At 46.0% G+C, this 21,743-nt stretch overlaps 2 protein-coding genes across 7 annotated transcripts; one reads left to right on the top strand and one right to left on the bottom strand.

Moving 5' to 3' along the window:
- GOLGA1 (golgin A1) lies at positions 1 to 17,907 on the top strand. 6 transcript variants are annotated; one of them, XM_048325942.1, is made up of 23 exons: positions 1 to 287; positions 1,070 to 1,377; positions 3,012 to 3,102; positions 4,409 to 4,483; positions 4,971 to 5,068; positions 5,563 to 5,595; positions 6,126 to 6,254; positions 6,532 to 6,689; positions 7,070 to 7,181; positions 7,305 to 7,400; positions 7,620 to 7,745; positions 8,595 to 8,690; positions 9,133 to 9,228; positions 9,481 to 9,633; positions 9,855 to 9,950; positions 10,670 to 10,759; positions 11,556 to 11,658; positions 11,925 to 12,082; positions 12,260 to 12,421; positions 12,911 to 12,970; positions 13,515 to 13,679; positions 14,558 to 14,644; positions 15,486 to 17,907. In XM_048325942.1, the coding sequence occupies exons 2-23, from the start codon at positions 1,243 to 1,245 to the stop codon at positions 15,564 to 15,566; spliced, it is 2,400 nt and encodes a 799-aa protein (XP_048181899.1). In that variant the 5' UTR covers positions 1 to 287; positions 1,070 to 1,242; the 3' UTR covers positions 15,567 to 17,907. The 6 variants fall into 6 exon arrangements, with proteins under 6 accessions (XP_048181899.1, XP_048181900.1, XP_048181896.1 ...); XM_048325943.1 differs by having other exon boundaries at positions 6,520 to 6,689; positions 11,925 to 12,043; XM_048325939.1 differs by having other exon boundaries at positions 6,520 to 6,689.
- Positions 17,908 to 18,443: 536 nt separating this feature from the next.
- ARPC5L (actin related protein 2/3 complex subunit 5 like) lies at positions 18,444 to 21,642 on the bottom strand. Its single transcript, XM_048325965.1, has 4 exons — positions 21,452 to 21,642; positions 21,186 to 21,258; positions 20,706 to 20,882; positions 18,444 to 19,003 (listed from the first exon to the last, which is right to left on the bottom strand). Exons 1-4 carry the CDS (start codon positions 21,589 to 21,591, stop codon positions 18,941 to 18,943), a joined length of 453 nt encoding a protein of 150 aa, XP_048181922.1. The 5' UTR covers positions 21,592 to 21,642; the 3' UTR covers positions 18,444 to 18,940.
- Between the last annotated feature and the right edge of the window lie 101 nt (positions 21,643 to 21,743).

The following is a 21,743-nucleotide window of genomic DNA, read 5'->3' as shown; positions in this document are numbered from 1 at the left end:
ACTGCGGGGAGAAGCAAAGGCCGCGATGGAGCCGGGCCCTGCCGGAGCGGACACACCCGGTCCGGGCGGGTACCACAGACCGAGCGCCAGCCCCGCGTCCTGCTCGTCACCGCCTTTCCAGCCTTTCCAGAGACTTTGGAGCAGATTTCCGTTCGCTTTTGTCCCCGCCCGCCGGGGCCGCTCCCGCCCGGTGTTCTCGGTTGTGCCGTGTCCGAGCCGTTCGCTGTCCCTGTCCCGGCCGCCGCCGCCCCGGCCCCGCCGGCGGACTGTGCTGTCAATAAACTGTGGTAAACGCTCGTAGCGAGGCGCCTGGTCCGCTCCGGGGTGGGACAGCGGGAGGGAGGAGCGGGAGAGGCGGGACCGGGGAGGAGCGGGGCTGAGGGAGGGGCGGGGCGGCAGAGGAGCGGGACTGAGGAAGGAGCTGGGCCGGGGGCGAAGCGGGAGGGGCGGGGGAGGAGCTGGGTCGGAGGGAGGAGCGGGGCTGAGGGCGGAGCTGGGTCGGAGGGAGGAGCGGGGCTGAGGGCGGAGCTGGGTCGGAGGGAGGAGCGGGGCTGAGGGCGGAGCTGGGTCGGAGGGAGGAGGGCCAGGAGCGGGGCCGGAGGAGGAGCGGGGCCGGCGCCGCTTCCGCCCCGCGCGGCGCTTCCGGGTCGGCGGTGCCCGGGGAAGCGGCGGCGGCCGCGGGAGCGGCGAGGCCCGGCCGGGCACGGGCGGTGAGGAGCGAGGGGCCGGAGGACCGGGAGGTCAGGGGGCGGCCGGGCCGGGACCGCGGGGGAGCGGCGGTGACGGGCCCTCGATGCCTCCGGGCGGAGCAGCCGCCGCGGGCCGGGCCGGGCCGGGCCTCCCTCGCGTGTGGGTGAGGGCCGGGCTGAGGGGACCCGCCCGCTCTCCCGGCCCGGGCCCCGCCGCCGTTTGGGGCCGTTGGTTTGGGACTTTAACGGATTCTGCTCCGGGAGACCCGATTTTTTAACGTGTTGTAACAGATGCGATGTTAAAAGAATTTCTACTACCTTTAAATGATTCATGCGGGTGGGATTTTTTAGTGTGGAACCCATTTCTGTTTGATTTGCAGGCGCTGCCAGGCCTTGAGGGCTTTAATGGCACTAGAAATGCAGTAAACCAGTGGATGAGGCTCAGAATTAAGTCTCAGCATTTGGAAGCTTTAGACAGAGTGTCAGCGTATTAAACGTTGGAGGTCGTGGCTTTCCAAAGGATCTGGATATTTCAGGGCTGTAGGGCAGTAAAATGTTTGCCAAATTGAAGAAGAAGATCGCAGAGGAGGCAGCGGTTGCTCCCAGGCCCGGAGGAGCCGCCCGCATCCCCAGGTCTGTCAGTAAGGAATCGATCACGTCTGTGGGAGCAGACTCCGGAGACGACTTCGTGAGTTACACCTTGTTTTGAAATCTGATTTCTCTGACAGCATTTTTATTATGGTTTTGCAGACAACCATTTTAAGTGTAGTGTGCTATTTGAATACGTGCTGTGGTGTCTTTGTAAGTGTATCTCCTAAGGCATAAAGGTATCATTAGCTTGAATGAACTTAAATATTGAAGAGAAAACATTTGTTAGACATAGAAGTTGCCAGGAGGCTTCCATTCCCGTGTAAACATGACTTACAAAGCTGTTTCAATACAAAACATTGATAAATAGATATAAAATAGTGACTAAAGCTGTCGTTACATGTGAGATACCTCTTAGTAAAATTAATTACTGAAGCACAGAATCCTAGAGTGGTTTGGGTTGGAGGTGACCTTAAAGCTCGTCCACCCCCTGCCGTGGGCTAGGACGCCTTCCACTAGACCAGGTTGCTCCAAGTCCTGTTCCACCTGGCCTGGAACACATCCAGGGATGGGACAGCCACAGCTTCTGTCTTTAGAAAAGCCAGCTAGATGCTGGCCAGTTTTCATTTTACCTCTTGGCTTCCTGGTACTCTTCCTACCTGCCGAAAACATCTGTGCAGTGTTATTGCACTCAAAACTATTGTAGTTCCTCTCTTTCGTTATAAAACATTGTTTAAACAAGTGGTAAAATTCCAGGAGTGTATGGGTTAAATGAAGCCCTGGAATGCTCTGGCACCTCTGCCCTGGATGGCTGGCTGTCACATTTTTGAAAGCCTGGATTAAGGCAGTGTCACCCCACTGCTGGAGCCAGCAGGACCCAGTGCAGAGCCAGCAGCGAGTCACTGTTTGCTGTCTGCAGAGTGAAGAAGTTATTTACACAGTTGAGTTTTAAATAATTTTTTTTCTGAAGCTCAGCTGAAATTTCAGTTCTGTTAAGCAGAAAGTTGGAGCTCCTAATGTTTAAATACATTTTATAGTGGAAATATATTGGTCTTGCGTTTTTCTGAGGGTTATTTTTAGCACTTAGGAAATTCTCATGTAGAAGTTCTGTTTACCATCTTGCAAGTTTGGAGAACAGAAAACAAATAATGGCGGTGACTGAAGTCTTGAGTGGTTTTCAGAAAACCTCCAAGAATTAGTTGTTTTATCAATATTCATTTAACTGCTCTTGCTATTGATTTTTGTGGAGCAAAAACCACCAGAGGACTCATAAGTCAGTTATGCAGCAGATTTTGCACGGACAGATTGCTGCATCAGGGCTTCAGCGAGCTTATCCCACCTGAAAAGCATTACTGCTTCTTTTCTAATTACTTTGATTTTCACGACTTTTGCTTTGACCTTTCCTGGTGCCTGTGTTGTAGAGCCCGATTTCCTCCCCCTCAGTCATTCCATTCCCCCATCTCGTCAGTGACAGTTTGGACAAACAGTTCCCAGCACCAGCTCCTTCCCAAGCATTGTGCTCTGGGGAGCAGGCAGCCTGGCACTATTAAGCCCTTGCTGGTTTTCTCCTTCAGCACTTTTTACACTTTCTGCTGTGCTAGTATGATTTTCCCCTTTATGTGAAAAACAAGAGCTGTTCCTAGGCAGGAGAGTGGTTATTATCCCAGACTTAATGTATGGTAGGATTGCTTTTTCTAAATTTTGTAAGTTACAGAGTGTTGCTTTTCTCCCAAGGCTTCTGATGGAAGCAGCTCCAGAGAGGATCTTTCATCCCAGTTGTTCAGAAGAAATGAACAAATAAGAAAACTGGAGGTGAAACTGTCTGGTATGTGCCCTGATACATATAAAACTTGTTACTTTAGGAAATGTTTTTCTTTGAATTTACATGGTCTAATTTGTTAAAAATACATGGCGTTAGGGTCTTTTGAAAACTGATTTGTAGCAAGCCTGTTGATTGACAGCAAGGGAGGGAGCATCCAGTATCGTTATTTTTTTACAAAGGCAACTGGCTCTTTGCTGATTTCAGCACTACATTATGCGATTCCTTGGAACAGCTGGGATCGCTTTCTGTCCCACGTTTCAAACAGCGTCTGTCCCCACCTGTGTGGAATGGTTTGTTCCTCATAGGGTCTGAGCGTTCTGATGTTGACAGTAACACAGTGCCATCCTCAAAGAACTGAGCTTGAAAATGAGGAAAAAGCAAAGAATTCAACATAAAACAGTCCTGAGGCTTTTTTCTTTCTAATTCCTTCTTCTGTGAAGCTGTAGTGAAGGCTGTCACTGCTCGCCTTCCCTGTTGTAGGGAGGGGACCAGAGACTGGGCTGAACTGTGTTACACTGCTGCTTCCCAAAGCTCATGGGAGCCCTTGGAAAATAAGGAAAAGTTACAGCCAGATCAGGATTATTTTAATTTATTCTGGAGATTTATCAGGCTTCTGTTCAGTTCAAGGAAATAGAGGGTTCAAAATTATTTCACATCAAATTTGAAAGGCCCAAGTGCTCATCTGCTTGTACATGGTAAACTTAAAAGTGCTGGCTGGGGCTTAACACAAGAGAGGGAGGCTCTTGAGTGTCAGGAGTCTCATGCAGGCAACCACCCAGTGAGTAAATCCTCTTTTCCATCGTACAGGAACTTCTTCAGGGTGTGTGTATACTTGTTTTAGTTTTTATTCCCTGCCTCCTGTGTCAGTTCTGCTGAGTGAGGATGGGGGCAGTGCTGTAGGACTGGAACAATGAGTAAATGGATGCAATGGCCATGAATAAACCCTTCCTTGCACCCTCCAGTGCCAGAACCTTTCCTGAACAGAGTTAAATATATCACTGTTCTGGGATGAAGTAAAAAGGGAGGGACAGTTGTTCATTCTCTGGTTCTGCCCTTGTCTGTGTGACTGACACCCCTGGGACAGGCCCTTCTGTTTGTGCCAACCCTGTGGACAGGAACTATTTGCTTGTTCATTGTTGTGGTCACCCAAGTTTTCTTCAGCAGGAATGATTTTCTGATTGAGAAAATCATTGTCATTTGCCACTCATCCTTTTTTCTTTTTTTTTTTGTTTTTGTTTTTGTTACCGTAAAAATGTCCTTCCCCAATGTCTGTCCATTCCTGGTCTGTTCTTCTCCCTCCTCACACAAGATTATGCTGATCAGATCCGAAATCTGCAGAAGATAAAAGAGAAGCTTGAAAATGCATTAGAAAAGCATCAGGATTGTACGTATTTTTCTTTTTTCCTTTTTGTTTAGTTAAGTTGAAAATTGCTGTGGTTGGAAGGAAAGGGGTTTGGTGTACAGGTGTGCTAATGATTTCCTTTCAAACTGTGCACCTCTGTACTGTGAAGAATTAGAACACGAGTTGTTACCTTATTTACAGCATAAAAAGCAGCAGTAGTGTGTTTAACAAAGTTGTTATTATACTCCTCCTGCCAAATTTGGGGCTAACATGCAGGAAAGGCCTTTTGGAAGCCCCCAGCTTTGTTCTGATCCAGCAAGGAGCAGTATTCCTGTCTGCTGTTAGCTTTGGCTCCTGGCCAGCATGCAAGCAGCATGAGGGAATGAGCGGCACAGCGTTAGTGCTGCAGTCAAGATGGGGCTAATTACTTGCAGAAGAAGCTCTTTAAAGTTATAAATAACTTTGAGAAAAGTGAGAAGCAATTTTAAAAGATGGGTTTTTAATATAGCTGGTGGTTCTCTGTTGATAGCCTCCATGAGGAAGTTTCAGGAGCAGAATGAAGCTCACCAGGCCAGTCGAGCCAAGATGGCTGAAGGAATGGCTTTGGCCTTGGAAAAAAAGGACAAGGTAACAGAGCGTGAGCAGGACTTTTGACTCCCATGACCCTGATGATTTAAGCAGGTGTTGCTATTAATTAAAATAATTGTTCAGCATTGTGTGAGCATGCCAGCGCCAAGGGAAGGGAGGGAGTGTTGAGCTCAGTGCCAGGAATGGTGCAGGACTTGTCACTGCCTGGACTGTTCCGACTGGTTTTTACAAGAGTCCACAAAAATTCCTAAGGAAAGGTTAAGCTTGTGTTTTGATAAGATTCAATGTTGTCACATTTATTTTACTTGCATAAAGCTTATGTATTCAGGTAGCATGAATGATTCCTCAGCTTTTATCTATTCAAGCACTGGCTGTTAATGTACTGCTGCTGATTATTTTTTTAATCATTACCAAAGCTTAGTATCTGCTAACAATAAAAATGCTTTTTATTTCTTTTAACCATAATTGTCGTCCTTGAAAATCTTCAAATGGATTTTTATATCTTTTTTCTCCTTTCTTTCTTTCTTGTTCAGGAGTGGATGGAAAAACTTGGTCAAGTTGAAAAGGTAATTAACCTTGGATGTTTTTCTCGGGGGGTGTACTGTGTCTCTGTGTGTGTTTTGCAAACACCATCCTGCACACTTCCAACTCTATCAGAACTCGACTCTGTTTGGCCTTTTTTATTATTTGATCCTTGTTCAGTGGGAGAGGAAAATCATTTGCTTTTGTTACTGGCTCAAATGCTTGGGGAGGCCTTTCTAGAATTATTTTTCAGCGGGGAAGTAAAGAATGATGGGTTGTGATGGGCAAGTTGTCCTTCTGTAAGGTGGAACATTGTCCATATTTAAGAGTTCAGTTCAGATGGTCACTGGTGGCATTGTAATGAATTCAGATTTCTTTTTACATTTTTTTGAGGTTTGGTAATTTGCCCTGTGATATGAACCTGAAAGGATTTCTTGTTCTGTATGGAGCACCATCAGGAGCTGTATGGCTGCAAGACAAGATTTCTTTCCCAGAGAGTTTACCTAAACTCTCATTGACTTGACATGAGCATACAGATATTCTTTGATTTCTTTCACTTTTGTTCATTTATCAGGAAAAAAAAATGCTTCAAACACAGTTACAAGAAATGAGGGAGCAGAGTTTGAACCTTTTCCAAAAACGAGATGAAATCGATGAACTGGAGGGCTTTCAGCAGCAGGAAATTGCCAAAGTTAAACACATGGTAAGAATATTTTAAACTTTTCAGTTCCTAAAATTTTTACTAGGATATCACGTTAGTGGTAGCCCTGCATTAATTTTTTTAGCCTTTATGCTTGTACACAGATTTGGTTGGTGTCAAGATCCTAACAGTGGGTACTGAATACAATATTACATAGTTTATTATCTCAATTCAGCCCATAACTTAGTAAAACAGGCAAGCTTCAATGAAAAGGTTAATCAGTATTACTGGTCATCTGTAATGCCAAAGACAATTTTTTAATATTTAGCTTTTGAAAAAGGAAGAGTCTCTGAGCAGAACAGAGCAGGAGCTCGAGGCGCGCGCTCAAGAACTGACCCACGCTAAAGCAGAGCTGCAGGAGGCGAGGAGCGAGTCCTCGAGCCTGAGGAAGGATCTCCAGGACTTGCAGCAGCAGTTCTCGGAGCTGGAGGCTCGGAGGTATGGAGCTGGTGTTTCAGAGGAGCAGTGGATGTGTTTCCCCTGTGGTTTTACTTCATGCTCAGTTCTGTCTCTTTGGAAGAGTTTATATATGTAGTGAATTGACTGAATTTTGCCTCTGCTATGGTCATGGGGATGTAAATGCCAAGCCAATGATAGTAATACTTTTTTTGTAAATTACTTCCTTTTTTCATAGTTTGAATGCTTAACTATCACTTTTTTTTGGAAAATGTATACTCAAGCAGTGATTGGTGGTGGCTGGTTTTAGGACAAGAAAATTTTGTTGATGCTTAGTCCATTTTCATAAGCAGCAGAATTATCTGCTAAAGATTATTTTTCTGGAACAGTATGTCACTTGTTTTTATTCTCTTTCTGTGAAGAGATGAACTAATGACAGCTGAGACAAATGCAGAAAATAAGATCACTGCTCTGGAGTTAAGAGAACAGGAGCTACAAACTGTCATTCAGCAGCTTTCTGTAGACTTGCAAAATGTAAGTTTGAGCCAAGTGAGATTTGATTCAAAGAGCTCCATGTCTGCAGAAGTTAGATTAGATATCAGTTATGTGGTGTTGGAAATTTAAGTTTCAAAGTAAGTAATTTCTCAAAATGTTTAGGCTCGAGTGGCTGGTTCTGGTTGTGAGAAGAGACTGGAAGTGTTACAAGTGGAGCATGAATCTCTGAAGGTGGAATATGAGCAACAGAAGCAAAAGGTGAAGCGCTTTCGCACGCGTGTGCTGTAGGTGGTGTAAAGGTGCACGTTTGGGTAATGTACACCTTTGTGTAGTTGGAAGTTTGGCATCTGGAAAATGTCCTAGGATCATATTTCAAATAGGACTTTCCTTTCTGATGGCATTTCTGAAAGTCAAACAACAACAGATTAGCTGGAAGCTTCATTACAAAAAAGATTCTGTGATTTCTCATTCTCACAGATGACTTTTGAATTTGCTGAGAGAGATAAACTTACTGAACAGCTGCAGGAAAAGGTGTCTTCCCTGGAAAAAAAGCTAGAAAGAAATCTCTCAGGAGATGAACATGTGCAGGAGCTGCTCAAAGAGGTAATTACACAGTTACAGGCTGTTCAGAAGTACAATATTAGTGAGTTGTTTCTTTTGGGGTATTTTAGGTCATCCATTACTTCTCACCCATGGAAAGAATAGCTGCTGATGTCATACAGGCACATTTGTCCTGTCAGTGTGTTTTGGCACACTGTCTGTGCTGGGCAGAACATGTGGCTGGCTACGCTGGGCCTGCTTGTGTGGATCCTGCACAGATGTCTTGTGTTGGCCTTTCTGCATTGTCCATTTGGGCATTGCATCTGACTGCTTAGAAGGAAAAGAGCAGCTTTCTAGCATCCCCACAAGAGGTGGAACAATTAGGGTTTTTTTTTTGATTAATCCTTACAAGAACAGGGAATGCTTTTCCTTGTTCTTTGGCAAGGCAGTGGGGCAGGGAGGGGAGCTGTTTGCACATAGGTGTGCAAACAGAATGTTGTATGCTGAAAACCTCAGCCTCAGAAGTGCTAAACAACAGCTGAAAACAGAAACTTAGCTGTGGTTAATCCCCTTTCTCTCATTGCTTCTTGATCTCTTTCTCAAGCACTGATGTTCCAGCTCAGAATCAGCCTGGAGCAATGTCTTCCCAGCTGGGTCTTGGGAAGACAAGGGAATGTTTGCTCTTCCCTGGTCAGGGTGCCTACAGTCACATCACCTCAGTGTTTCTGTGATGAAAGGACTTGGCTTAGTAAGCTCAAGCCAGTTTAAAGTCCATCTAGAGATACTAAAACATTCTGTCCCATTTTAGTTTGACCTTATTAATGAAATAAAAAGGAAAATTTTAACTACACCCCCCCAACTTAAGTTTTTGTCCATCCTTCCTCCTGTTCTTCACCTCAATGTAATCTTCAGAAAGCTGCTCTTGAGCAGAGGCTGGAGGAGAGCAGGCAGCAGGTACTGACAGACAGGACACGGCACAGCGGGGCTGTGAACCAGTTGGAAACACAGGTGAGTAGTTTTTAATTTCAATACAGATTCCCACTGTTTTCATCCTCTGTGTCCTATTCCTCCTCCCCTCACTGCACTCCCAGCCAAAGGTAAGACTGCACATTTAGTTGGATTTGGTCTTGAAAGGAGAATAATTGATCCGTGTCTCTGGGCATCTCCCCACTTTTGTGGGTGGAGGAGGGCCTAGAAGTGAAGGTAGAGGTTTTGTGCAGATCCTGCCTGTACTAAGAAACAAATAACTCAAGTGCAAGCATTGCTGGGGTAGTGCTGTGGTGAAGAGTTTCTAAAACCAGCATGTGTCAAATAGACGGCCTCTCTCATCTCTGTGATTTCAGGGATTTAATATTTACCTTCTTCTCCTGGGCCACTCTGTATTATGCACATATTTTTTAATAACATAGATGCCAGTGGATAAGGAGTTCAATTCATGGTGTTATTTTAGAATAAAGAACTGGAACAGAAACTACAGATTGCAACAGAAACATTGAAAAAGAGCAAAGAAGCAGCTGCTGAGCAGGATCTGAAGATCCAGAAGCTGGTGAGTATCCTGCATGTTTCACTGACCATTAACAGATCAGTCTTCAGCATCCCCAGAGACAATCAGTTCTCTATTTTGTTCCTCAAGTGTTTTCTTGCTGTTTGTCTCCTGAACTCCTGTCTGTGAGTACATGACACTGCTGCCAAAGGAATAATGTTCCTCAGTTTGAGAGTGTCTCATGGAATGGTGTCTGATCTTGTCAGAATGTCAAAATACCATTTTATTAATGTGGTTTTCTTTATGTCTCTTAAGCAAACTGCTCTAGAGGATGAAAGAAATCACCTGCAGCAACAGATTTTAAGTGAGAAAAATCAGTATGATCAGAAAGTTACTGGGCTGGAGTCTCAGATTGCTGCTCTTGAAAAAGCTTGGGAATCGGATAAAACAACAACTCAGCACAGGATTGTAAGTACAGAAACTGTCTGGTGGGTTGTGAGAGTCTTCACAACATGATTTTAACACAGCTTATGGACCTTGCTTGTTGTTCTTATTCAGTGCTCCTGGCATTATACTAGAAGATCTCATACTTTGAGGAACTAAATATGAGCAAAGTATTAGATGTGTTTAATTGTTTAAGCAAAGCATTAGAATAATTGTACTGCATATTTAAACACTTTATTTTACAGAGCCAATTGGAAGAAGAAAATGAAAACCTCAAGGGAAGCAAAGAAGGGTATGAGAGTTCTTTAAAACAACAGGAGTCTGAACTGAACAGGCTAAAGGTAAGGGCTGAACTGGGTGCTGGCACTGGCTTGGGACAGAGCTGAGGCTGGGGAACAGTAAAGAGCACAGTGGGTTACTTTCAGTGCTTGGAGGTCTGTTACATACAGGTTGCAGGTACTTGGAGCTGTAAATCATCTCTGGTACTCAGCAGAAATGTGTTTGAGAAGCATTACAAAGGGTTGATCCTTTTCTGAACCAGAATGCTTGGGTCTGCCTAAATCAGGCAGAAATAATACATTCCCATATTGTCAGGCATGTGAAGAGCTTGGAAATCCTGTTAGCAGTGGTGAATACAGAATGGTTCAACATCAAATTCCACTCACAGTGTTCAAACCAAAATGTTAAAAACTTAAATTAGTCGGGTGTTTACAGTTTATCCAATTTTGACTGTAATTTTAGATGGTTGAAATTTTTTCCGTAGCTACTCCTGGATGCCCAATTGGAATAAAGATCTGTTGTAGCAAGGAGCTACTTCTTTGTAATAGAGACTTCAAGCTGAAAGATCTTGCAAGCATTGGGTTTGTTTGGGTTCTTACATCAGTTTTGTGTTGCTCTTGCATATGCAGAGAGCAGCAGTCAGTAAAACAAACCTAACTCATTTGGAAATTGGTGTGTCAGAACACTGATAAATGTAGTCCTAATAGATTTGGGGTTAAAGATGAGAGACTGACTTGATTCAGTTGTCTCACATAACATCTCAATTACTTCTGGTTTGCAGAATGAGATGAGCAGCAGAGAAACTGTCAGTGTGGAAATTGCCAAAGCCCTGGAAGAAGCACGGAAACAGAGAGAGGAATTACAACAGCAGGTTGGTTAATAATGACTGTTCTAAAATGTATCTGAGACATCCTGACCTTTCAAAGAGCAGACTAGGTTTGGATTTATTTATCCCAACATTCAAGACAATTGATCAGAATCCTATCCACAGCATGTGAGACAGCAGTGGTTGCCTCAGTAAACTTGAGACTGTTTCAGAGCCCTGTAATCTGTGAGGTGTTACTGTCCCAGTGTGCCAGCCATCAGGAGCCTCTGACATTTGGCAGCTTCTTTTAAAGAAACCTGTTTGTTCTGGGTTGTTCCTTTCAGTGCCTGTGTCACATCTGGATTCATCTGGAGCACAGCAGTTGTAAATTTGTACATTTCCTCATAGGGAGGAGCTTGTATCCAGTACCAGATGTCAGTTCTAGGTAGCCTTGTTTTGCTCTTCCTGTATAAGAAATGGTGGATAGTGTGAGCTTGTGTTTGCTTAAAGTAGGAACTGTCAACTGAGCAAGTTTGACTGGAGTTAGTCCCATCTTTTGGGTTCTTTATTCTTCTGGGACTGCTGTAGATCTGTGCTTGCTGGGCCAGCTCTGTGTAGAAGGGGTTTAAGGCCATCTCCAGTTTTGCTCAGGGGCTTTTGCAGGTGCCACATGCTGCCTGTGACAATCTGATGGTGGCACAGAAGCCAAGTGGGGTTTAGCTCTTCCAGCATTAGCTTCAGTGCTTGTTACTGAGGGCAGCATTGTGGAGGTGATGCCTCTGAAGGATGTTGGAATCTTTCAACACCCTCTTTCTGTTTTATATCTTTAATGACTTCTGTTCATTGTCTGTCTGCTTTGAAGGTTTCACATCTGAATGCCCTAATAAAGGAGAAAGACCAGCTGATAGATGAAAAATGTGGTCTGCTGCTAAAACAGAAAGAAGAGCTGAACCAACTCAGTCAAGGTTAGACCAGATGAGTCTACTGTATCCCAGACAGCTTTAAGTACAGTCTCTAGTTCTGGCCTTGCCTGGTAGATTGTAATTTTTCTAGGTTTCTCTTCTATATTTAATCTCTTAGAATTTTCAAAATGGTTTCTTGTTCACTACCAATTGGACAGTCTCTCGTGTCTGTCTCTCCCCTGGCTTTCTGTCTTCATGACAGACAAAATGGATTAGAAACTCCCATCTGATGTGGAACACTGATACTAAGCAGGTCTCTCCTTTCCCAGACCATGAAGCTGCCTTGCTGCAGGTGCATCAGTTACAGTTGGACATAGAAGCAAGTCAGAGCCAAGCAGTGGAGAAAGAGGAAACGGCAAGAAAGGAAATTGATGAGCTGAAGCTGCAGGTACAGGAGTGCCTGTTGGCCAGAGAGCATGAGAAAACTGTGAGTGCTGTTGCAAATCCATTCTGTCAGACTTCCCAGAAAAAGAGGGAGGTGTGCAGGAGACCCCCAGTTCTGTCTTGCCTGGACAACCAAAAAGAAGTCTGGCTTTCCCCCTGGGGAGTGTTCTTGGGCTGAAAATGTCATGATATCTCTTCACTTCACTGTTTATTTTTATAGGTTTTAGAACTGGAGGAGTCGACGAGAGCCTTGAACAATGAGCATTTCCCTTCTCCAGAAAACTCTGTGGTGGAACAGAACGGAGAGGTGGCAGCTGCAGATGTCATTCAACTTCAGAAGGATAACAGAGAGCTGGAACAGCAAATTGCTGAGAAAAACAAGGTGAACAGAAACACCTGGTAGTCTTTCCCCTCTTAATTAGGAAGCCAAGTAACTGGTGCTGCCCCTGCTGCAGCCTTAAAAGGACAGGCCTGTCCAATTTGAATCCAGTATGCTGTGAATAAATGCTTTTCTCTGGATCATACAAGGATCTACCAACAATGAATAAAAGCTGCAGCAAGAGCTGCATGAATCCTGATGTATTTTGGCAGAAGGATGCACCAAATGATACTATTTACAGCTTTCCTGCAGAGCCCTTTTGTGCAAATTCAGTTCAGTTCCACGGCGCTGTCACATGAAAGCCCAAGTGTCCCCTGTCACATGCCTGCTGCTGTGTGCAGCTGGCAAGGCAAGGCTTTCAGGTTACTTCTTCACAGCTGTCAGTGTTGGTTAATTATTATTTCATTCAGTACTTGTTTATCATGGGTTTTTCCAGCTATCTGGGGGTCCTGACAATGGATACTGTTAAACTCTCCTTTTCTGTGCTTACAGATGATAAAGCAGCTTCAGCAAAGAATGACAGAACTCAAGAAAACTCTCCAGAAAGAGCTGGTAAGGGTTGTGTGTTTTCAGTCTCTTCAGATGGCACTTGCTGGCAGGTACTTGCACTGTCATTCCAAAAGCTTGACTGCTAACTCCCCTTTCAACTCTCTGCAATGGTTTATCTCGCCAAGAAAAAAAATCTTTTAAAAACCCCAAAAAACAGAGGTTTTAAAATTGTTATTTTTGCTCTGATGTTGAAAATTGTTCTGAAGAAAGCCCACATTTGAAAGGCTCAGGGCAGGTTAGTGATAGGAAAAATTACTGAGGGATAGCTTCCACCATGGAGCCAGTTCCAAGCTGGTTTGGGAAATGTACACAGAACACTGACATCAACCAGCTCCTGTCCTGCAGTGCAGGGAGAGCTGGAGACACTTTTCTGCTGTGACCCCATGAAGGATGAGAAGCTGTTGATGTCCAGTTTGTACCAGTTGTGAATACAACCCTCTTTAGATATCCTGAACCCAGATCCCTCCCAGTGTCAAGCTGACAGAGTCTGCAATGTACTTCTCTTTTTCCTCTTGGGTTTTTTTGTGGTTTTTTTTTTTTTTTGTAGAAAATAAGGCCTGACAGTGAGGTACCTGAGCTACGTGCAAATTCTGAAGTGCCTAATGCTTCTGTGACTGTCACCAACAACTCTGATTTGAATGACTCGAGGGAGATAAACTTTGAGTACCTTAAACATGTTGTACTAAAGTTCATGTCCTGCAGGGAATCTGAGGTAAAGGTGTCACCTTCTCTTTCTACATCTGTCTTTCTCTAGAAATTGCCGCCTGTCACCTGCTAAGGACGCTTTATGCCAATTCCAAAATTTTACAATTAAAAAGTGTACAGTGGGGGATAATGAAACAAAATAGCTAACAGCAACATGTTTGGAAGTGCAGACTACGTTGAACTACATGAAAGGGACATTGAAGTTTTTAGGAGGTAGTTACATCTGGGTGTTTAAGATCTGCATCTACAAGAGATTCCCTCTGCACTGCTCTGAAGAGCATATGGAGTATGTAATTAGAATGGCTGTACATTTAAGAAAGAGAAAACCAAGAAAAAGACATAAATCACTTGCTGTTGGTCTGTAAGAGGTAATTCCTTGTGCATTTGGAACTCCTTCCTGTTCTCTTGTGTTAAATTAGTCATGCCAACAAAACACTCAATTGCAAGTCAGTGGGTAAGGTCAAAAAATAACTGTACAGCTCCATGGTATCCGAGTGCTGACTGTCACTCGCTGCCCTGTGTGCCCCAGTGAGTGTGAGAGCACTGTGGACTTAGTGTGCCTCAGTGTGTATTTGGAATGACAAGAATCTCTCTTGCCTCGTGCTGGTTTGAGCCACTTTTCAAAGCAGCAGCCAGGCTGCTTCTCTACTCTGACTAACCAGCCTCCCACTTGTCTTCTTTCTCCAAAACAATTTTTAAAGAACAGAAAGCCAGGAAACACAGAAGTAAGATACAGGCCATCCTAGTCCATTGAAACTGGGAATAAGGGGAGGCTGCTGGGCTGCTGAAGTCTGTGACAGACCTGCAGGACTCTGTGCTGCACTGTAGTCCTGAGTGTAGAGCCCAAGAGCATCATAAGCAACACAACTCTCTGGTTTCTTTCAGGCATTCCATCTCATTAAAGCTGTGTCTGTGTTACTGAATTTTTCACAAGAGGAAGAAAACATGCTCAAAGAAACTTTGGAGTACAAGGTAAGGGTTCTGTGCCATATGTAGTCTCTAATGGGACTCCCAGGAGACAGTGAAAATTCCTAGATGCTGGGAGATTAGGAAAAGTGTCTTTTTTCCAAATGTTAGCTACAATAATAAATGTCATGTATTATTAAAATGTTAGCTGGTCACATGCATAGGGGCCAGGAATTGTACATTTCAGTGAGGGAAATAGCAGCTTTCTGGTACTCAGAGGAGTTAGCACACAGCTTTCTCAGTGGACTTGATCTGTGGGGAGAAGCTGGAAGTTCCTTGCCCAACAGAGTCAGTGTTTAACAGCAGGAGTCTAATTCTGGGTTTGTCCTTTTGACATTGGGCTCAGACACCAAGATCTGTGTCTCCTTTCCATGGGCTAAAATGAGATCTGCATGGCCCCGGCTGTGTGGTGGTTAGGGAATGTTCAACAGTGAGTGCTGCCTCAGCTCCAGATCCTGCATCATCCCTGCCCACCCAGGGAGTTGGGGTGTTCAGTTTGCAGATGAAGAGATTTCCTCACCATCTGGTTCAGGGAACACTCTAATGCTACATTGACTAAAGGCACCGTGTTTGAATGACTGTAGAGTTGTAATTTGAAATTATTTTAAAGGACTATATGTAAGTATAATCTTCAGTAATTTTCACCTGTGGGAAGTGGGTGCTGTTCCTTCCAGATTTGATTGTGTGAAGCTGCCTCTACTTCTTCAGTCTGGAGTCTGCAGCATTCTGATTTATAAATAGGTCTTTCCATCAAATGATGAGAACATGGCTGTGTACCGTATTATTTCTTTTTCACATCTTAGAAGTGTGAACCTTGTGTGATGTGTGTCATGCTGTTGTGTCCTAGATGTCCTGGTTTGGGTCAAAGCCATCTCCCAAAGGCAGCATCCGGCCGTCTATCTCGAGCCCAAGGACTCTGTGGCCTTAAGGGACCCTGAAGGTGGCAGGCAGTATCCAGGCACTTCTTTCTGTGAAAAGAATGCTGAACACACTGCTCCAGGTGTGTCTTAATCACTGTCATTGCAGTATTTTGTACAAGAACTTCTGGCTCTGTTTACAAAACTAATACTGTGCAAGGAGACATTTTCACTACAGACTGCAACAGCTCTGGGCTGGATTCAGGGACCACCTCGGTGTCTGTGATGGGAGCAGCTCCTTGTGTTCATCACTCCTGGGTTCTTGGCACCAGAGGGTTCTGAGGACCTTGCTGACAGCACTGCTGCCAGTTCATTCTCTTGGGATGGTGATTCTCGCTGCTGTTCCAGGGTGCTGGAGTCCAGTAACTCTGGGCACAGAAAAGCTGCTTGTCTGGCTGTGGGAAGCCAGCAATGAAAAATGTGTTGGCAGAACTGTGTTGAGAGTGGGATGGTTTGCAAAGCCTTTCACAGGACAGGAGCAGGAGCTTTAACCAAAAAAGAACTCTGCCTTGCCTTCTAATACTGACATAACTAATGGTTGGCATTTTTTTCATATCACTGTGTAATTTAAGGTGCATTTATCCTGGCCTGCAGTCCTCAAGGCTGCATGTTGATGATTATTTAATTTGAGAGCACAACTTTAGAGTTGTCTGATTTTACTTTTCTTAAAGAAAAATAATATTTAAAATGGTCTTAATTATAGTACCTAATCCTCAGTCGCCTTTACAACTAATCTATTAGCCTGTTCCATGGGTTGTTAGCAGTGGGAAAAGGGGTAGGAAACCATTTTAAATTTTTAAAGCTGAGTTCCAGGTATTGTAAATCCACACTAAAAAATACCTTTTATTAAAAAAAAAATAAAATAAAAATCTAGTGACAAAGGGTGAAGAATGCCGGTACTAAACACTTCGGTTTATTTTTTTTCTTCCAAGTCTGCTAGCAACAAATCCTCGTAACCAGGATCTGCCCCTTTGGTTGTGGTTTTCTGTACTTCCAATACTGATGCTTAAAAACTGTTACGAATATGTTAACTGTGTCCTGACTATTACAGTAAAAGAAATGCTGCTCCTGAGGGGTTTGAGGGCAAAATTCAACTCCTAGTGAACAAGTCATGGTTCCAGGAGCTTGTTTTCCTAATACAATAAGGAAAGGGGACCAAGGTGGCACTTCCCTCCCTGGAAGCACAATTTTGCCCATAGTTATTAACACCACTGCAAAATCTGGATCCAAATGGGAAGCAGCACTAAGTCTGACTTCTTAAAAATGAGACGTATTTCCAAAAATTTATACATGTATGGAATTCAGTGAACAGGCTGCAGTTCTGGGAATTCTCTTGAAAGTAAGTTCATACCTCGGTTAAATGTATTCAGGATAATTCAGACTTTTGTCCAGTGGAGATCCAGTCACTGTTGAGGTGTTTATCTTGGTTGACAGGCCTCTGACTGACCTTGGAGTGGCTGGAGGTGCAGCAGGGGAGCTGCTCCTGCTTCCATGCACACCTGTGCTGGGCCCAAGGTGAAACCTCCCTCAGGTGAGGTCAGTCAACAGGAGGTGAATGTGCTGATCCAGAGAATCCAGACCCTGCTGCTCTCCCAGACAGCCCCACCCCAGACACAGGTACTCCCAGGAGCTGTTACTGGGCACAGGTGATACTCCTCAGCTTAGAGCCAGGCTGGGTTTGTCAGAAGTTAAGAAAACCAACAGAATTTTTTTGGTACACTAAAGCTTGTCCAGACAGGATAGAGCATGGAAGGGTTCAGCTCTGCTCTACTGTGAAAATAGACAATCAAAAAGTACATTTATTTCAATTGTTTCTCTACTGAGATACAGCGGGGTGGAATAACCCTGTTGGTTCTGGGAAGATTTTATTCTCTGAGATCTTTTCCTTTCTGATGTCCCTTTGCCCAGCCCTGTTTCTGTGGGAGCAGGGGTCAGGACTCCCTCACCCCCACTGATCCCTGCTGAATGACTATTGGGTTTATGCTGATCCTGGCTTCAACCGTTACTGCTGAACAGTAAGGACAGCAGGACAGGCAGCCTGGAACGGAGTGACAAAGTAAAATATTATGTTACATATTCACTAATGACTTCAGTTTCAGATCCCAAAGCTCATACAGGATCAACTTACCATAAACTAGTTCTTAAGTGTTGAATTTTTGTTAGATATCAGAGCAAGACTGGTGTGTATACATGTATTAAAAAGCTAATGCACTTTCCCTTGTCTCAGAACAGTGGTTATACATAATCCTTTCTATCACCATTGCATTTCTTTCCGTCTATGCTGTAAATATGGATTGTATGATGAAACACTATGAAATTTGTGGTGCAATACATTTTGGATCAAACCCCTTATCTTGATTTCTTTCTTTTTATAGTGCTGGTTATCTCCCCTGGGATGCTATAGTTATTTAAAACTGACCTTTAAAGCATGACCAAAACCCCACCTTTGCCCAGGGTGAGGATGGGTGTGCCAGCTGTGCCACCAAGGTATCTCACAGGGAGTTGTGCCACAATGAGGTGGCACTGCTGCTTCCAAATTCTCCTCCCACCAGGAACAGCTGCTGCTGCACTTTGAGCAGCTGATGGATGCCAGGATGGGGTGGAGCTGGGCCTCCCCAAGCAGCTGCTCCTTGGTGCCAAAGGGCAGGGAGCCCTGCCCGAGCCAGAGGGATGTGTGGAGCTGCCACTGATCTGGGGACAGCCATGGATCCAGGAGTCATGTCCTGCCTGGGCAAAGCACAGGACACAGCTGGATTTAAGGAAAAATTCTCTAAGTAGCTGGAGTTAGGAGCAGTCATACAAAGGTGGACACTGGGTTCAACTGGGTTATTGCTGGCCTGCTTTGGAATAAGTGTCAGACTTAAAATTTAGCTGAAAATAAATTTAACTCATGTGATCCAGGAACTTTATTGATGCAGCAGGCACTTCACTTTACATTAACCCAACCCCAGAGTCCAACAGTCCTTCGAGCACGCGTTCAGAGCCGCCGTTCTAACAGCCCTTCTCCACCATCAGCTGCAGGATCTCGGCCCAGACACAGCTACCTTGGGACTAAGCAGGACACACGGGAGCTTGTATCACCACACCTGGCTAAAGCAGCATCTGAAATACCTGTTCACTTACAGTAATAGGAAGCAGGAGTGTGCCTTCTCTGTCTGTTAAAGAAGGGAGCAGGAGAATGTCTTGGCTCCTGTATGTGATAGTCGGAATATGCAGGAATACCTTTACTTTTCCCCCACCTTTAAGGTTAAAAGCATTCCAAGAGGAGGTTACTGTAGGATTTCAGTAGATTGCAATCTCTAATAAAGATGGACCAGTGTAATTTCAGCTCATTCCTTCTTCTGAGTCCAAACCTGACCGTCACCTCTGTCCAAGTTAACAGTCTTTACACAGTCTTTCTTGCTGTAAGAACTCTTACTATGGAGCCCAGGCCTCCTACTGCCAGTGCCTGTGGGAAAGGAGAGAGGTTACAAAGTCACCACGTCCCACACAGAACACTGAAGAGTTTAGCCACAGAAGGGACTGGCTCTTTTCCAGAATTAGAAACTGTCATTCTCCAAATCTAACCATCTTTTGGATCTCGAGGACTCCAGTGTTGCACGTCACTGACAGAGCAGAATGTCTCACCTCCCGTATCCCTGAGCAGAAGAGGAGGAGAAGGGAGGAAGGGCTTGCTTCAGTTTCATTTGTGTCCCTCAGTGTAAACAGTGTTTCCTTCTGAAGTCTAGAAGATGGAGGCGATTATGAAAAAATAAATATTTAAGCTGACTGCTGAAAATGGGGCATTTACTTTGCAGCCACAATTCCAATACAGCTCAGGGGTATCAGCGCAGTGCAAGACACAGCACTGAGGAACACAACTGGACGAATGCAAAGCACCCACTTGGAGCAGGACCTGCAGGTGCTTCAGGCAGGTAAAGTTCCTGAGCTACCAGACCTGCCACAGGCGTTTTCAGAGGACAGACTGGTACTACCACTAAGCTGACTCTGCTCTGAGCAAGCCACATGTCCTACCCGTACTGCCACAGAACACTAGGCTTTAAACCCTGCCCAGCCTACTCAGACCTGCCTTGTTCCTTTCACAACAGAGAGGATGAGATGCCTTGCCTGTCCCTACACGCTCTGAGTACCAGTCAGGGTGGTGGTGTGTCACCTCCCACGCTGGGAGCACCCACCCACACTTACCTGAAAGCACCTCAGTGGAAACAACAGGAAAAAAAAAAAAAACAACAAAAAGCCAAGCAGAAACACGTTCTTTGCTGTCCTGAGGAAATTCTCTCCTCCCTTGACAAGGCTTGGCAAAGCTGGTGACAGCAGCCAATAGCTGGAGTCACACTACACCAGCCCTGCCTTTACATACCACAGGAAAAAGCTCTGCACCTTGGGAAAATGACACCAGCATTCACAGCAGCTGCGCTGCACAGGGAGCTCCAGCATTCCCAGGGATCACTTTTCCTAGGAGCACTGACAGCCAGGGCTTCAGCTAAACCCCCTGCAGTGGGGGAAGACTTTACTTGGATTCCTGCCTGGGGGCAGTGGCACCCAGCAGCTGCTTCAGGGATGTGCCTCAACCCATCACAGGGAAGAAAGTTCCACGGTCAGCTGCTGAACACATCCCACATTCCCTGTTTCACAACAGACATTCCACAGAAACACAAGAGGCCTCCACTGGTCCCCAGTGGAATCTTTGGAGACCTCAAAGTCTTCTCCTGGGCAAACCAAACAGGTTTGCTAAACCCTGTGACTCAGCTGATGAAAACTGCCAGACCTGAGCTAGCCTGAGCCCCGTCGGCCAAACACTCGGCCACAGAGGAAGCTGCAGCTGCCCCATCCATCCACCCAGTCACATCTCCCACCCCTTCTCCTCGGTGGAGCCCCTGCATGCGTTGGGTGCCAAGGGTAGCATGGGGCTTCCTCCAGCAGGGAGAACTCCCTGCCATGAGTCTCCTCTCCCCATGGCAGAGTGTAAAGTTTGAAATACAGGCAGAGGCTTTGTGAATCCAGGCTCAGAGAGACCAAAGATAAAAGGAAACAGTGAGCTTCTCAGAGATGAGACACTGCCATCATCTGCTTCTTTTCAGAGGCTCTCCTGAAACCACTGACCAGGACCCTGTGAGGATGGCTGAGCCAAAAGTGCCCTGAACACGTACCTTTTCGTGCCACTGAAGTAATATTGCACTGCTGTTTTCTGTTGGCTTTTCAAATCCTTTATAAATGTACTTCATTAACAAGTCAACACCGTTTCTGTCTAAGGAATTCACCGCTTGTTCTATTTCACTGCTTTTAAAAGATGTGAGGACTTTAAGCATCGTTCCCTGGGCTTGCTCCTGGGAAGACAAGGAAAAGAGGGAAATGTGAGAACCAGAACAGCTGGAAACGATCCCAAGATTCGTATTTGGCAAGAGGTGGCCACATTCCAGGCTGGGTTATTTCTGTAAGCGAGGTGAGCAGTTCTGGGGTTAAAGGAGGAAGGGGTGAACACTGTTGAGGGGAACGGGGATCACCCATGCCAGCACAAGCTCATTAACCACAACGGTGCTGCTCAGATCTCTGGGGTGCCGCTGTCACTTCACAGCGCCCCAACACCGTGTGCTAACCCCCCCGCCCTGCCCGGCCTCCACCCCCGCTACCTTCATCGCCTGGTTCCTGGTGTTGCCCGGGGAGCTGCGGATGGCGGTGTGGAAGGCCCGGAGCGCCTCGCCTGTGCGGCGGCGGGTCAAGGACTCAAACCGCGACCTGGGCAGCGCGACGGCCCCGCGGCCCTGCCGGGGCGAGGGACGCGTGTGGAACCGCACCGCGAGTCACGGGCGGCCGCGGGAGCGACGCGCTCCGGGCCCGTGCGGGCGACTGCGGCCGGTCCCCGGGACTCCCCCGGCCCCCCCGGCCCAAAGGATATTGCCTGAGCAGCGCTTCCACCTCGGGGCTGGCATCGGGCTCGGCCGCCGCCGCCTCCTCGGGCTCCTCCACGAAGCGGTTCTCGTCGTACTGGTCGATGTCGAGGCGGCGGAAGCGGGACGAGAGCGTGCTCCGCGCCATCCCCGCCGGCACCGCCCCGGCCCGGCCCCGCGCCAGCAGGAAACGGCGCCCGCCCCGGCGGAACCGGAACCAGCGCGGCCGCCGCGCCCCGCCCCGCCCCGCCCCGCCCCGCGCGGGGGGAGTCACCCGGACACACGGACACACCCGGACAC

Source organism: Corvus hawaiiensis, chromosome 21 (genome assembly GCF_020740725.1).
Source record: "Corvus hawaiiensis isolate bCorHaw1 chromosome 21, bCorHaw1.pri.cur, whole genome shotgun sequence".
Classification (NCBI taxonomy): domain Eukaryota; kingdom Metazoa; phylum Chordata; class Aves; order Passeriformes; family Corvidae; genus Corvus; species Corvus hawaiiensis.
Note: the sequence above shows the minus strand (reverse complement) of the source record. Positions and strands in the feature narration are given on the sequence as shown.